This window comes from Coloeus monedula (genome assembly GCF_965178545.1).
Source record: "Coloeus monedula genome assembly, chromosome: 14".
NCBI classification, from domain to species: Eukaryota; Metazoa; Chordata; class Aves; order Passeriformes; family Corvidae; genus Coloeus; species Coloeus monedula.
Window position 1 is genome coordinate 5,005,601 of NC_138794.1, and position 17,266 is coordinate 5,022,866.

Here is a 17,266-nt window from a genome sequence, read left to right on the forward strand (position 1 = left end):
GGCACAATGCCCCCAGCTTGGCACGTCTGGCCACGAATCTCTGCTTTCTAGAAGCTAAACTTTACATTAACCACTGGAAAAGACTCTTCCAGCTTGCATGGGAGACAGCAGGCTTTTGGTGCTGATATAATGCAGTTGCCCCTCTGCTGAGGTCAGTGGGACAGAGGCAGGAGACTGTCAGTACCAAGTGATACGCTCTGAACTGTGGAAAACTCTCTGACCCAGAGAAGAGCCACGTAGTTGACCACAAGCTCATCCTGGTGCAGTGGTATAACATCACGTTGTGTTAGATCCACAACAGAACCGCCTTCAGAAGCTATTTTAATCAATTAAGAACAGTTGGACCCTTTAGCACATGCTTACCATCGTCTACTTATTATGCACTTAAAATGCAATTATAGACAGGAAAATAATGTTCGTTTTCTACTGGCCTCGTTTTCCTTGAGTGAATTAAGTCTGCTTCTCATCTGCATTCACAGTCCCAGCTGCTTCCTGACTGAAGCAGATCCTGTAGGCTTTTTATATCCAGTAGCAATGCAGCAACACCATATGTAAGGTCAGGGTGTGTGGGGGAGCTAGGATGTCTCCTGACTCCTGAACTATTAGGCTGTTCCAAGTTCCAGTGAGGAATCATTCCCTGGGTGGTGATTTGTGAGGTGGAAAAGAACCTAGATCCAGTTCCCAGGCTATGTTTTTAGGGTCAGAAAAGCGATGTTGCTTCTCAAGCTTAAAAAAAAAATAACAGAAGGGAAGATAGTTTTTAGAGTCCCTGCCTATAACAGAGCCGGTCTCTGAGGCTGTTAATTATCCAAGACTGGTGGTAAAGTAGAAAAGGTGAATGTCTAGTGAAGGAGTTTTTCTAAACATAAATAAATAGCAAACCATTACACTTTCACTGGAAGAAGAAAAATTTGCAGACAGGGCAATGCTCAAGAGCTCCCAAGCCCACAAATGCTTGTGTTCCCTGAATGTCATTGATGCAAGTCACTTGCTGCCATAATTAGCTTTGTCAGAAACCTGAAATAGAAGGGGGTGGAGAGGAGTCCCTGCAGCAGAAGCTGACAGGGCCCTGTACCAGGCTGCTGTGTAGTGAGGATACCCCCAATTTCTTAAAAGCAGATCTGCTTTCCTTCCTAACCATGGCATTTACAGTGTCATTTGATGGACAGATAAGCCTAGGCTGGCCACATTTCACCAGTAGTCTGCTCCACAGTTTCAAGGTTATATTTATAAGAAACCTGCCAAATGCTTTAATTGGTGTGCACTGCAGCAGATCACCAAGGGGAAAAAAAAAGAAAAATCAAACAAACCCACCCCAGGGAAGCATTCAGGAAACTACTTCATAGGAGAAGTTGTGACAAGACAACCTATCAGACTTCTGGAAGACTTACTTTAAACTATACCTTCAGTAGATGCCAAAGGAATCATTTGGACATCATTCTTTGTGGTCAAGTGTAGGTTTTTATGCTGCTACTATAATATTTAAACACTTCCTATTAAATATTGCATATCAATAGAACTGGCTCTGTCAAATGGCAGATAATTGCTGGCACTTATTTTTCAAAGTCAAAACTCTGCTTGAAGTTCCCTTTGAGAAAATTAGGGTTTTATTAGCTGGCAGACAAGGGGAAGTGATTCCAAGGGCAATTTGTCTTGGGAATGCAGTGTTCCCATCAGAGCACCCTTTCTGGCAGTAAGGCTTTCCTCAGAGACAAAATTCAGCAGGGTTTCCCAAGGCTGTTTAACTCTCAGACCTGATTTTCTGGAAGGCTTGGAAGATGTCGAGATGGTACCTTCAGACATACAGACCCAGCACTGCACAAACCTCACTGTCTTTCTCCCTGCATAGTCAGTAGTGAGTCAGGGCACGGAATAAAAAAGGTTGAGGGGGAGGAGATCTGAAGTTTGTGTTTGTCATACCACTGCAAAATGTGGGAAATGCCAAGTGTAGGCTGCCAGCCCATACATCCCACTGATTTCACAGAGGTGTCTTGGAAGCACAAAGTTTACTCACTGAGTATCACACTCTCCTCAGCCCTGACCCACCAGACGTCCAAGTAAATGCTGCCCTTGATTTTTGTGCTCATGAGAGACATTTACCGCAACCAGGATGACAGTGTGTTGGTTAGCCCCAAAGCACTGGGTTAAAGTGAAGCAGTCAGAACTTTCTAGCTGCCCATAGTCTGCCTGGTTGAAGTCAATGCAGTTTTTATGAGGCATTTTATTATTAAAATAATTTCTCTAGAAATCAACCCTCCCACTGCCAGTCCAGCATTTACAAAACTAATTTAGTTCAAGGGTGCTCGCAGTCATGTAGATAGAAGCCAGACATTTTTCTCTGCTAGGGGAAAGTCATTCAAAGAGAGGTACCCAGCCATGCACAGGCCATATTTTAACATGCCCATAAAGAGCTTTTTTCTAGCTGAGTGCTGTATATCTCACTGCTTTCAAATGGTTTGCAGTTGCAGTGTTCCTTCAGCCCAGGAAATGTGCCTGAGGCAGCTCTGCCACACGGGCCCCATTATTTACTCCACGTATCACTCCAGGGTTGCTGACCTTGTTAACACCACATGCATCAGGCTGTGTGTGAGCAGGCTCTCCACCTCCTTCCTGCTCTCCATCTGCTTTAGCCACCAGCCTGTACATGACTTTCCTACTTGAGTCTTGGCATTCTTACAAGAACTCAATTTTATAGCAATCTCGGGCTGCTTTCCATTGCTGCCCCACCTCAGAGCTGTGGGGGCAGGTGGGACAGTGATGTACACGGACAGAGATGCTGGAGGAAATCTCCATTTGCAAAGTTCAGTTGGCAGAGCAGACCAAGAGGAGGCAGAGCCCAGACTTACAGACTGTGGGGCAGTGTTGGAGATTTCTGCTGTTAGAAGAGCTCCCTTGTATCTTTGCTTAACATATTATTCTCAGTTAATAATTAGTTTCAGTAATTCAGAAAAACTGAAAAAGTCATAGGATTTTATTTGCCTTCCTTTGGAAGTGTTAACTCCTAGACTCAGCTAGAACTGAGGTCTGTGCTTTCCTGTTACAATCCTGCTCTAAACAGACAACTTGAAACCAAACCTGGATCCTTGCCTTGTCCTGCCATAGATAATCCCTGTGACTGTGTTCGCTGCCCCTCCACAAACCCCGAGCATCTCACACACCTCTGTGTGCCAGCCTGTACCTACACAGAGGCTGCCACCCTAAAGAGAATGTCAGGGTTCTTTAGAATAGAGGGAACCATTTTTTCCCAGCCACTGCACCCAGGTAATTCTTTGTGCTAACCTGCAGTGACATGGGAGAAGATCTGAGGCTTTGTTATTTCTGTGAATCAGAAACACTGCAGAACTGGGCAAAACCAGTGACCCTAGTTTGCCTTCTAAGAGAAGGCCGATGCGGAAGCATGATGGAGTTATAAATCTCCTTCTGCCACTTTGCTCCCCCCCCCCCCTCCTCAATCAAACCCCTGTTTTAAGAAGTCTGACTGTTGCTGGAACGTGAGCACTAACATCTTCTGAGCACAGCCCTGATGGAACAGCACCAGGCAGAACTGCAGCTGAGCAGCTGAAAAGTAAGGGCTGCTTTTGAGCTGTGTCCTGTCCTTCCAGATGCTCCAGTCTCAGCTGCAGCACACTGAACCTGTGGGAGATCTGGAGTAATTCCGTACCATGAGGCTCAGCAGTAGGATCATCTAGAAGACCTTGCAGGGAAAACAGTCCAAGGGGAAAGAAAGAACACAGCTAAAAAAAAAAAAAAAAAAAAAAAAAAATCAGTTCCAGCTCTGCATTTGCACATATATAAAAATTTGCCTTAGAAAAAGCTAGTTCTGTATTGAGTCATGACTGCAGTCCTGTTAGTTTCTGTCCTAACATAAATCTTCACACAGAAGTACACCAAATGAGGTAGGAAAATACAGTTAATCCTATTGGTATCATCATGTCGTGCTCCCTGCACAGTTTTAAAGATCACTGGCTGGATGCTCTGTACTGAGCTGCGTGCCTGGCGAGATGGTGCTCAAGGGTAATTGTCCCTCTTTCAGCCCACACAGACTTGGGGATGGAATTCCTACATGTTAGATGTATATTTGCTTCTGGCCCAAAGTCTACTGTACTGCAAAGCACCTCTCCATCACCTGAATTTGCAATTAATTAAACTTCCAAGAGTGTGGGCATAAAATGAGCCTGTGACAATAAAGAAATAGCAGCCATGGACAGGCAGAGACCCACTGGGACACATCTCACCTTATTATTCATAGGATTGAGCTGTTTGAGTTTAGTTTCTTTTCATGCATGAAAAGCTTTTGAGGAATCTCCTTATTGCACTGAATATAAATATATTCAGTAAATATAAAGAGACAGAGTTAAACTAGAAGCAAAGATCAGTGCCTGGTTTTAAAGGTATTAGATCTATATTACTTACAGATACAAATAGAGGTTGAAGCTGAAATTGGATCAGATCTTAAATATCTTCTCATTTCTTAGGGGGACTTTTCAGAGGCAGCCCAAAAAGCATTATCAATCCAAGAAATAAGAACATGAAAACCTGTTGCTGGGGCAGCCCAGTGGTCTGAGGGGAGATGCTCATTGGGGACACTGTGTTAGCCTGGACACATTTTGCAGCCCATCCTCCAACACCCACAATTGCTCTGTTAGGAAGTCATAGGGAAGACCTCTGGTTCATCGTTTCAGGGTCTGTTTCTGGACTGTTTTCTGTAATTCCTCCAGTTCAAAAAGCCTGCTGGCACTCTCCACAGACCCCTATGGTAGCAAGTTTGGGAAGTCACTACCTGCTGAATAAAGAAGTCCTGTTTTCAATTACAAGCTGGTTGTCTATTAGTTCTTTGAATGCCCCCCACTGTTTACCTATTTTTAAAAACTGGTAGTTTTTTTTTTTTTTTTAATTGTGGGGAAACAATTTTCCCACTCACCTGGTCTATGATTTTTGTGTGGTTCAAACATGATTCCTCAGCCACTTTTTTCCCATCTTCTTCAGACACTTGTAAAGTAACTGATCGCCCCTTTGACCATTTTAGTTATCCTGAAGAAAACTCCCCTATGGCAGGTATCTATTCCTCAAACCACAGTGATCCCAGTCCATAAAAACCAAAATAATAAAGGCAGCTACAAGGGGGAAAAGACCACTTAGGTTTGAGACATCTGAGCACATTCAGAAGTCAGTGTGATCCCTTCAAGGGAGAAAAGACCTTCCAAACTGCTGAGTCAGTCCAGGCAAGCCCTCGTGGCTCCCTGTACATTAGGTTCACTTAAAAATGTTCCTTGTGGCTAATGGTGCATTAATAAGGTATTGGCTGTCTGGGACTGTTGGGTGCTGTGCCAAAACCAGTCTTTTATAAATTGAACCTGTACAAAGGTTCTGGCAGTCTGATTCCCAGTGACCCACTGACAAGCTACTGATCTAGCTGAAGATGTGGAGATGGAATGTAATTGCCCACAATCTTTTTAATCAAGGACTACACTTACAGTAATCTGCTGCAGTGACAGAGAAAACAACATCAGGCTGTAACACACGTCTGGAATCAAAGCTCCTTTCAGTACAGTCTTAATTAAAGAGTGTTTCTGACTACAAGTTTTACAGAAAAGTCAACGAGCTTCCAGCTGAGGAAAGGACCTTTCTTGATGTGGTGAAAAAGCTGCACATATACTTAGAGTGTGCACATGAGTACACAATCAGAAAAAAATCTGTGTAGAAACACAGGTAGCACTCAGGCTGTGGGTTATACTTGGGAACATCATCAATACAGATTGGGATGAGAGGGAAGGAGAGAATGAAACAGCATCAGTCACCCCCCAAACCCCAAGCACAAACAAAGCTCTGGCCAAAGCCATCACCAGCATGGATCAGAGCTGCTGCAGGGATGCTGCATTGGAGCCTGGCCTGGAGCACCCCCAGGGCATGGGTGCCTGAGGATTCACCTAAAGGTGATCCAGGGAACATGCCCCAGAAATGACAACCAGGGTAATAATCATTGGGTGGCTTTTCACTACTTGGACAGTCTTCAGTGTCAGGCTGTGCTGGTGATCACTAAATTGGTGCTCTGGCCACCTCCTGCTGCCAAAGCCCAGTCACAAACAGGCCCATTTTTTCACCATTCTCAGAGATCATTTTTGTCTGTTCTCTGTCTTTGATTAAACATAAACTGCATTTTACACCCATCCATCTGGCACTTCTCATAAATACATTCTATAGCTAAAAGATACTTTAAGTTTACAGGTTTAATTTGTCATCCCTCTGTATAATCACATTATAACAACCTGCCACGGAGGCCTAATTTAACAGGATTTCATAGAATCACAGAATGGTTTGGTTTGGAAGGGACTGTTATAGGTCATCAAGTTCCAAGCACCCTGCAATGAGTTGGGACATCTTTAATTAGATCAAGTTGCTCAGAGCCCTGTTCAACCTTACCTTGAATATTTCCAGAGATGGGGCATCCATTACCCTCTCTGGGTAACTTGTACCAGTGTTTTACCACCCTCATTGTAAAGATTTTCTTCCTTATATCTAATCTAAAAAGACCCTGTTTTAGTTTAAAACCATTACCCCTTACCCTAACACCACAGCTAAAAAGCTGGTCCCCATTTGCACAGGCAGCTCTTTACCAGCCAGCCTTGATGCCAAAAAACAGCCTTGGGCACATTTGATTTACTGCAATAGATGTTGCCCACATGTCCTAGGGAAGGACAAGAGGCAGAGAGCATGAGCAGCTGGGGCTCAGACTCAGAGTCCTGACTGATCCTCACTCATCTCAGCAATGGGCCATTTATCCTTTCACCCAGCCTCACCTGGTGACATGCCAAATTTGGAGGCTGCTATATTTGTTACCTACCTACAGAGCTATAGACTAGAGCTCAATTATCCTTAAATTCTTATCAGGATCCTTCACTTCAGCCGGGACTGTCATGGAAAATGTAATGCATGTCCTGACTCAAGGTTTTGGTTCATTTGCAATAAAAATCATCTGGCCTCTCTCTGAAGGAAGATGCAATCCATCCCTGCTGGGAGACAGTGGAAAATATAGTTTATGTGGGTGCCAACTGGATCCTCATCAGAAAGAATCTTTGTGCAGTGTTCACGTGCAGAGCTGTACAGAAAGGGGGGTCTGAAAACAGGAAGGTTTTCTGTGCTGTTGAGCTGTTTGGCTGCTCACACTCGTTCCAGATGGTGCTGGAGGCACTCAGTGCCTCTGAAAACAGGCCAACTTTCATTCTCCCAGTTCTTATAGTAGCAAGGGAAAAACTGTTCTCTTGAGAAAAGAAAACAGGGAAAAACTAGTAACGATGTTTCTGCTTCTCCTGTTGGCAAATTATAGCTGAAATTAGATAACATGCTGCAACAATTCTGGCTTTCCAGCTGGAGAGAGAGAAGCAGCGAGCTGCTGTGGGTGTCCCACGTAGCACAAGGCTCTGCACCCTGAAACGGCCCTAACCCAAACTCATTTGGATCACCTGGGGCCCCTAACTTTTCATTTCAGACCTTCAGTTATTCTTTCCTCCTATTCCTCGTACCAGTGAGCAGAGAGAAATTTGTTTAAGTAGGGTTGGTTTTGCCATTGTTTTCTAAGGGTTTCTCATCCTTACCCAATAACAACTCTGGGCTCTGGGGCTGCTCCTCCTGGGGGTCCATTTTTGCCCAGTGACCTAGAAACAGATGCTGACATGTCCTGCTTTGCAGTCAAGTCCTTATTTCTGCTACATCTCAGGCTTATTCATTCAGTCTTTAAGACTCCTTTGCCAGCCTTTTTTTTTTTTTTTTTTTTTTTCAGTTTAAGATCGGGTGTGGTTCAGCTCCATCACAGCCCTGGGTACATCACCACGAAGAATCAGAGCAATAGCACAGCAGGTTTTGTGCATGAGCACAAGCTACAAACATCCATACTTCACCATCCCCTGCAGACCAAAGCAGTTCAGAAAAGGAGCAGACAGGAGCAGTGCCTCTGATGGGAGCTCTGTGTGGAGCCTGGGTCAGTTTGTCTTGTTTTGAGCCAAAACACGCTCCTGACTTTGAGCTTTATTTTTGCTTATCTTTAATTGATCAAAGCCCTCTACCCACAAATTTCTGAAGTACCTGAGAAAAGTCTGTATTTAAAACAAGTGTATGAATTAGTTATCAGTATGGATTAATGTGTACCTGCAGTTATTACAATGGCAAAGCAACCAGTAACTATTTTGGATGTTTTGCCACTGACTTATTAATTTAAAACTTTCTTGACTAGGAGTTACCTTCATTAGCAAGAATTTAACTTTTCATTTGAAATAAGTGATTCAGAGATGAAGCAGGGCTATATGATTTCTTTCTGCCTATATTTGTGGCAGTTCTACAGGTATAACTCAGCTATTTTGGTGAGAATTCATCCACAATACTTTTCCTCAATTGGAAAAACATTGATACAGCCTCAATCTGATCTGTATGTAGCTTTTCAAGAAGAAAGGGCAAAAGATGTCTCTCAGAGGTATCCTGCAAGTTAGAGAATACTGGACATCACCACCACAAGTTAATATTTATGTAACAAGGGGTTGCTGTTCTACCTTGAAGTGAGCCTTTTGTTTTTGTAAAACTAACAATAAACAAATTCAGAGCAGTACAGAAAAATATGGGTCTTTTTTCCTCCTTGTCAGCTTTGCTGCAGTGAAAAATTTCTCCATAGCTTTGCTTATAATTCTCCTGGATAACAGTCACTGCTTAATTTATAAAATAACTGCCAGGACCAACAGGCATGTTTGTCTCCTTTCAGAGGATTTAAATAGCAGAGAGTTTAAAAAGCAGATACTCCATTAAAATGAGTTTATATCATATCTATTCAGACCTTACAAGCCTTGGCTTTAAAGCCTAAATCCATTTGTTTCTCTAAGGCTCCTTTGCATTTGCCACTTGCCTTGATGAAAGGGGATGCACACACTGCATCACAGCAGTGATAAGGAAAGCAGCTTCAGCCCCCTTATCAAAATACACATTGAGTGAAGGATGGTCCTGCTGCAGACAGATGTTCCTTCTCATCTAAACTTTTCATATCACAGGTACTGCTTTGCATTTTCCAGGCATTATCTGCTAAAGGATGAATCAGTGTCCCCAACAGCCCCAGGGTGGAAGCCAGTACTGTGAGGAGGATGGGTTGGACCACTTTGCAAAATCCCTGCAGCTCTCACATCGCAGCAGAAACACAAGCAGGGAACCAAAGGAATGTCCCTGCAGCCTTCACAGGAGACACAGAGCTCCCTTCCCCAGGGATGAGCCCGGCCAGCCCAGGACAGTGCCAGGGAGGGGTAGCAAAATCCCTGAGCTGGGGTCTGAGAGAGCCCTGGATTTCCTTCCTCCTCCTGCTCCCCTTTGGATTGTAAAGCAGCTGATACAAAGACAATCCCATCCTGGATAACTCGCCCTTGTTTGTGTTACTTGAGTCCTATCACTTCCCACCCTCGTGTCCAGCCAGAAACCCATAAAGTCCATCACTGATCCTACCCCTCTTTTTTGCCTCTGAACCACCACTTCCAGCCTCTGAGAAAGATTCCCAGATGTTCTCACCTCGGCAAAGTTTAATCAAGGATTTTCCACACAAGCTGAGCTCTGGGGAGTTGGAAGCACTTTTTACTCCAGATCCACCTGTCCAGCAGTTCACTCAATAGTTCTGAACAGAGACTTGCTCCCAACCACAACCTTCTATTTTTTTATCTTTTGTTAATGAATAATTCCACGTGCTCCTTGAAGTGAGGGAGAAATGGTTATTTGATTCAGGATGCTCTCAAATTATAAGCAGCCCACAGTTATTTTAAGTGTATGTTGCATCTTTTCTCAATGAAGATCAATGTTATTCTTGCCATGGGCTGTGTAGGAAGGAAACATTTGTGCAACAGCAATTTTTAAAACCTTCCCCAGATTGATTTATGTGTTTATTTGTTTTCAACTTTTGGGCACTTGCAAATGATATCTTTAGTCTTCTGATGGAATGCTGGCATCCAGTGATTTACAACTGGCTAAAAGCAAGTGTGTGGAGGGAAGACTATTTGTCTCTTGACTTTAACCGAGGGCTAGATCGAATAGAGGAGTTTGCATAAGCTAAGCTGAGCATAAAGATTTAAAGTCATTATGTAAAGCAAGAAATAAAATAGTCCAACAACCAAAACAAAATGCCAAACAGTGAGTTAAAAACAAGGATTAAACCTGCCTTCAGGAACGCAGGAGAAATCATGCTTATAGGAAGGCAGAGTTACTGAAATGAAGTATCGATTTTCTGCTGAAAGAACTGCAAGTATAAAAGGACAATTAATTTTTAGACTAAGCTAACGGTCCTATTATTGCTCTCAGGGTGTAGCAGGAAGCTCATCTGTCTGTATCTATCTACAGCATTTCACTCCTGTGCTCAGAGGCAGTAAGTTTTTAATCAAAACTAGATTGTTAAGAATATTAGAGTATGATCAAGTGTCCAGGCTATTCCTTTATAGATTTGAACTTCAAATTGAAGGTGACTTTGTTTGACAAACACACAATACCTATCTGGAGCAGCATTTCACCTTCCTGCCTGACCAGTCACCTCTAGCCCCTTGCCTGAGCAGCAGCCTGTCCTGCTGAGTTCCCTCACGAGGGATTGGGGCTCATCTTTTGCCTTGTTCTTCTCAGCCTTCCCATCCTACACCTTAGAACTCCTTTCCACAACAATGTGTAAAAAAACAGGTTTGTCATCCATCAAGTTTTAAAAGTTTTTCTGGTTGAAATTATTTTGTGTGCATGAAAAATAGAATATTATCCCAAACCAGACTGAAAAAAAATGCAAATAATTATTAGTTTTTCGGTGCTGGTGTGTCAGTTCAGATAAATCAAGCAGTTTTGTTTAAACAAATTATCCAGGCCCCAACTAAATATGCAGACTCCTGAGCAGGATCAATTCAAACCTGGCTGATCTTTCACTATGATTTAAAAACAGGACTTTTTGCTCGTTTAAGAAGAAATATTGATATGACTTCAGGCTTGAACATTGCTCTTCCTATCATAAATGTTCTTCTAGGGAATGCCTGACAAATGAATCCATCTTGTGCATGAGTGGATCCGATTGCCTCAGGCTGTCGCTGGAGCGGTTCCCAACCACTTAACGAGTCCGTCACGCCCACATCCTGCGTGAGGAGCAATTGTCAATTATTATTTTTTTTTTCAGAGCACCCCGGTGAGAACTGCTTCCAGGTCTGGGTAGAGGTGAACCTGAGCGGAGCCCAGACGCCGTTAAAGCCCCACTGACTGACAAAACTTTTAAAATATGACTGCAGGGAGGATTTTATCTCCACAATGCTGCTATGCTGGGATGTGACAGGCTTCCTACCCAGGTCTGGAAGGTATGGATCTGCTTGCATACGTGAAATCTCATCATTTCCCTTCCTTCCCTGTACAGCTGTTGTTTTGGGAAATGAGTATAGAAGGGGGAAAAAAAACCAACCAAGAAACCAGAAACAGAGAATGTTTTGAAATAAATCCTTTGAGCTGAGTTGAAACATGATTAACCAGTACAGGAACCAGCTCTCTGCAATGTATGTGGTACATTATTAGTTTATATTTAAAGTGACAGTGCCAAGATTGTCAGGTCAGGAAAAAAAATAAACCCATATCTTCTAAAGTATCTTGGAACTGGAATCAGGTGGGGCTGATTGCAAAATGCAGACACACTGGTGAGCACAAGTGTTACAGAGAGCCTGTAACAGAGTTGGTACACTAATGAGGATGCCAATGTCATGCATAAGGTCATAAAAACTGAATACAATCTCTCTTCTGTGGCAATCCCTCCTGAAAAAGGGCACTGGGACACAAAACAGCTAGCCAAGAGCAAATGCTCAGGATGGAGTCTTCAGTGAGGTACCAGGGTTCTTGGTCCTTGGGCCATGCACCTGAGCCAGCTCCAGGGTCTCCTGACTGCCAGAACAGAGGCACAAAAACAAGTCAGGGGAGCAGGGCATCAAAACTCAAGGATTCCAACCCTTCTGAAGAGACACAGCTGCTGCCTGGTCCTGGCCTTCTGCAACCCTCAAGGAGCCAAGTGCACAGAACCACTTTTGGTGCTACTCAGCCAGCACAGCTCCACCCCTGGGTGAGCCTGCCTGCGGCACCCACCTACTCTCAGAGGAGTTAGAGGGGGAGAGACAGCACTGAAACACCTGGGGGTGTGCAGCAACACATACACTCAGGACTGGTAAACTGCCTAGTTTGAACCAGGGATTGTGTTCTTCATCTTTTGGCTTTGTTTAGACCAAATCACGTTTTCAACAAATCTGAAAAAACTTTTAAAAATACAATTCTACGGCTCATTGCTGTCAAGCTAGGAAAAAAAGTAATTTTCTACAATTCAGCTATTCAAAGAAAACTTGATCATTCAAGTGTGAAACTTTATAATTGTTTCTACAGATCTTTTTTTTTTTTTTCCCCACAAATATAATGCTGTCCACATCAACCATGCTGGTAAACAACAGCAAACATTCAGCCAACCAGTCTGTAGCTAGAGAGCTAACTTCAACAGCACTGATGGATTTCACAAGCCAGACTGAGAAAAACTGACTGCAAAACCCTTCTGCTCACCTGCACAGCACATCCCCCGGGGCTGGGATACAGGGCAGGACATGCAGGTAGAGCATCCAGCATGGACCCAATCTGCCTCAACCTGTGAGACACTTCCACAGCCCACTCCAAGGCTGGCTGTACTGCTGGGCACCAAGGAAGTGAGAAAGGGGAGTGGAGGTGCTGGCCAAGGAAATAGAAGTTAAGCAGGACAAGTTGTGCAGCCATTACAGAGATGGAGAGCCACAAGCACCTGGCAGAGAGCAGGACACAGCATGTCCATGGTAATACCTGGGAGCTGGACTTTCCCAAGAGGAAACAGCCCTGGTGAACACATGTAAATAACTCCTTTTGCATTTGGGGATTGTCCCTTGCCGGTCTCCAGATGCCTGATCTAGAACAGCGATGCGTTCCAGGCACAATAAATTAATCTGGAGACAGCTGCCTCAGGCACAACCCCATTCCAGCACCCAGCTCTGTTCAGCACTGAGGACTCCCTGCACTGCCAAGCCTGCTGGAATGCAGTTGCAGTGACTAACAGCATGGAACACCACCAAATGCCTCCTGGCACCCAACCCTCCCTTGAGCACTTTGACAGGCCAGAGCTGCAGAGGTTTCCACTCTGACAGTGCTGGTGTGCTGAGGGATGTGGGTCAGCAGCCAAGCTGAGAGTGAGGACAGCCTCCTGGAAAGGCAGATCCTTCTGGCCAGCCCCTAGAAACACACTGGCCATCAGCAGTGACTTAATGCAGAATAGTGCCAAGCATCAAAACATTAACAAGTTCGTGAGGAGACCAGAAGGAGGGAAAACATGTGGTTTATACAACATCAAAAATACAGCTTTTTGGAAAAAAATATTTCTAGTCCCACTGAAAATGCCTACTTTTTGTCAAAACAGATCAATATAAACATGGAACCATCAGGTTCAAGCTGTCACCGTAAATTACTGTGCAAACTACAGCTCAGATACCGCAGCCTTTCAGCCTTTTTCTCTGGGTAAAGCCTTCTGCCTGGCCTATCCTTTCCATAATGTGCTTTTCCCTTCCAGCAGGAGAGAAGCACCCTCCAGGCACAGTGCTGGGGGCAGAAGGAAGCAGAGGGATGCAGCACTTAAACCAAACTCCCATGAGATTGGGTGATGCCATTTTGAAGAGAAAAATCCCCAAGGGACAGATCTCTACTTGAAACCTCTGATCATTTTCTGAGTAAATGATTCATCTTTCCAAAGAAAGTACATTTGAGTGGAAATGCAGTTTTCCCTCCAAGATCAGTACTGATGGAAATTACCAGGTAGTTCTGATATTCTGCAGGAGGTAACTTAGGGTAAAATAACCCCACATGATACAACAGCCAGAACATCAGGAAGGCAAAAAAAAAAAATTAAAAAATCACGCCCATCCTTGTAGGACATTCATAAGAGCACTGCAGGAAAAGATTGGGATACATTAGCAGTTTTGATAACACTTTTTTCTTTCGTATTCATAAAGTATTCATACTTAATACTCAGCTTTGCTGACAAACCCTTTTTTCATCAAATGAAGTTATAAACTGCAATGTAAGATCTCTTGGCTGGTGAAATAGAGGGGTAGCAGTCTCTTGGGAATATTAGACCTCTGACCAGGCAAGGTGAGCATTACAAGCCTGACCTCACTCCTCAGAGATTTCTTCATGAGCTCCTAAAGATGTGACTGGTAAATACATGAGATCATGAGATGTCTGCTTGGTTTCATTCGCTTTGTGTCATCAGCTTCTTTCATTCCCCTGCTGCAGGACCGGCTGTCGCAGTAATTTCTATGCTTTCAGGAAATTAAAAAAAAAAAACAACTGACATCCTTGTGCTTAAAATAAACTCAAGAGCCCAGCTGATTTGTACTTGCCTTGTGGGATCTAGGAGGTTGTGAGGCTAGAAAGCCACTTGAAAAGGAAAAAATTATGAGACAGGGAAGAAACTGTGCGATTTAAAATAAAAGGTCTTCGGTTCACCCTGAGGAAGATTCACAGGGCACAGGAGTTCAGGAGTCTCTGGGACATCACTGGCAGCTGGGACAGCACAATGCTGCAGGAACACGATGCTCCAGCCAGATGTGAACCACCACTGCAACAGCCCTGCCAGCAGCATCAGCTCACTGGAAACATAACCAGGAAAACTTGCCTGTGTAACAAAACCTGGGAGTTCCTCACTGTATTGATGTAGAAATAGAGAGCAGCTGAGCTGTTTGATACCCCAGTTTCACCCAATCCTCCCTATGGCTCAACAGCTCCTTATTCCCATCTCTCCTCTCCAGTAAAAGCAGGGACTGGCTCTCAGATGGATTATTGCATTTAATGTGAACGACTCCGTTGTTTTGCTTGCTGTAAAGAGGCATTCTGTATTCCTGATTTTCAACACTGTGATCTTCAACACTTCTCCCTCCCACCTTGGCCAAACATGTCAGGAGAAGCCCCCCCATCCCTGGGCAGTGACTCAATTCTGTGTAAGGTCAGCTCCTCTCCTTCAGCACAACTGTGCAAAGCAGTTTGTGTTATCAGCTGATGAACTCTCCAGAACTGAACTTGCAAAGGAATTCAATCACTGCTGAAGCCATTTTGGTTATGGATTCAGGAAGGCCAGAGGAGACCTTCAGCTGTGCAGACATCTGCAATGAATAAGATAATCCTTGTTCTGATCACATAATCACCTGTACCTCTCTGGATGATAAAACATCCACTTAAAAATGATATTGCTCCTAAAAAAATCTACTGCCTGGAGAACCTTGAGTACCGGAGATTAAAAGATTATGGAAAATAAGTATGCATAATTTCCACTTTGCTTTGCACCAGTGAAAGACAGAGAATGTTTGGACAGAGAGGAAAATTGGGATAGAAACAGTCTGCTCTGCCATGTGTCTGATCTTTCACACTAGCAGAGGAATGGAAATATTTTTCTGATTAGGAAATGCTGAGACAAGAACAGTGTCTGTGCCTCTTTTAAGAGATGATAATTCAAGTGGATAGTGCTCATTCACCACTGCTTCTCTTTTCCTTGTTAACATCTCTTTTTAGTGTCTAATATTTTAGCAAGAAGCATTTGTGGGCTAAATTAAGGCAGAGATGAGGTTTCTTCTTCTCACAGCTCTCAGTTACCTGAGCTACAACATTTTCATTGGGTTTACTCCCCTGCAAGAATTTATCAGGGCTACAACAAGTATCTGTGTCCAGTACAACCCCTGATTTTCCCCATGTGCAGGAGCTGCAATCACCTGTGCCTGACACCGTGTTTGTTTTGCAGGTGGTTGATGATGTTAGGAGTAAATGCAAACCCAGATGAAGAGCGGCCTAAGCAATGGAGGGACCAACCCCAGAGCCCGTGTACGTTGACGTGGACAAGGGACTGACATTAGCATGTTTTGTCTTCCTCTGCCTCTTCCTGATTGTGATGATCATTCGCTGTGCAAAAGTCATCATGGACCCTTACAGCGCCATCCCGACGTCCACGTGGGAGGAGCAGCATCTCGACGACTGACAGGGATTCCCCAGACAGAGCCATAGAATGCTGAGGTCCTGGAGGCCTTTACCCACAGGGAAGGCTGGCACACGAACAGCCATTTTTAGATATGCAGGGCAAAGGCACTATCTCCAAGAGCACATAGGGTAAATTATTTTTGCTCAACAGGTCAAGATATCAGCAAGCCATCGTGGCAGCAGAGTTTACTACTATGCAGCAACTCTTATTTTACAGTTGTCATTGTAACTCAAGTAGCACAAGATTCTCCAGACTTTTCCTAACATAACTCTTGATCTAGCACAGTTTGTCCCACCCTCAATGTCACCCACAAACCCAGGGTAACCATCAACACCATGAAAAAGCAACAAGGGTATTCTGCCTTTCCTGGAAACAGATTCCCTCAGATATCAATTGCTTTCTCAGTCATTATGGTTGCACTTTAGGAAAGGCCCAGATTTTATACACCAGAGCATCACTAAGTAGAAGTGCTGAAGTACCTCTGGTTAAGTAGAATAACACGAGCAGATTTATTCTTGGCTCCCTTGGTTCTGCACATGCACTCCCTGCCCCACTGCAGCCATATTTCCAGGGACCAGGATATACAGGAGCACTCAGACTGAGGGGGTCCTGGACTGCTGTTGACCCCATAGCACCACCTTGCTCTACCCTACTCATGCAAAACCCCTGCATATCCTCTGCCATGGACCCTTGGATTAGTCAGGCCACTGACTATGAGTTTGGTAGGCATCAAAAGTCCCTGGAGCAGAGCCTGGACACTGCTGGTGTCAACTACATAGAACCTGCTGTGATTTTCAAAGAGTGATTCCACATGCAATTTCACCCATCTTTTGCTTCAGGTGTACTTCAGTGGGATGAGACAGGACTAGAATGACAAGGACCGTAAGCAGAGAGACTTTTCTCCCAGCTTTGTCACTCAGACTCCTCAGCATAACATTTACAGTAACACACAATAATAAGCATTCTACCTCAGAGAAATTCAGCTCCTTCAAAGGAAGATTTTTCCCCACAGACTTGTAAGGTACATTTCCTTCTCTCAATTCATTAAGACAGCCATTATGCAAGAAGGCATAAGGGAACATGGGAGCTCTGGAAATTTATTATTTACTTTTGAAGAGTGGGGACTGCAGGATTCCAAAGTCCTCTACTCCTCAAATTCTAAGGTTTGCTCACGGCTGCCTTTTCTTCATGGCTCCATGTTCAGCTTATGGGACTGAAAGG

At 44.0% G+C, this 17,266-nt stretch overlaps 1 protein-coding gene across 1 annotated transcript; it reads left to right on the forward strand.

The window, feature by feature from the left end:
• Positions 1-15,865: 15,865 nt before the first annotated feature.
• Positions 15,866-16,045, forward strand: CTXND1 (cortexin domain containing 1; the record flags this gene model as incomplete). The annotated part of the gene is made up of 1 exon (XM_082290906.1): positions 15,866-16,045. The coding sequence occupies one exon, from the start codon at positions 15,866-15,868 to the stop codon at positions 16,043-16,045; it is 180 nt and encodes a 59-aa protein (XP_082147032.1).
• Positions 16,046-17,266: the final 1,221 nt, after the last annotated feature.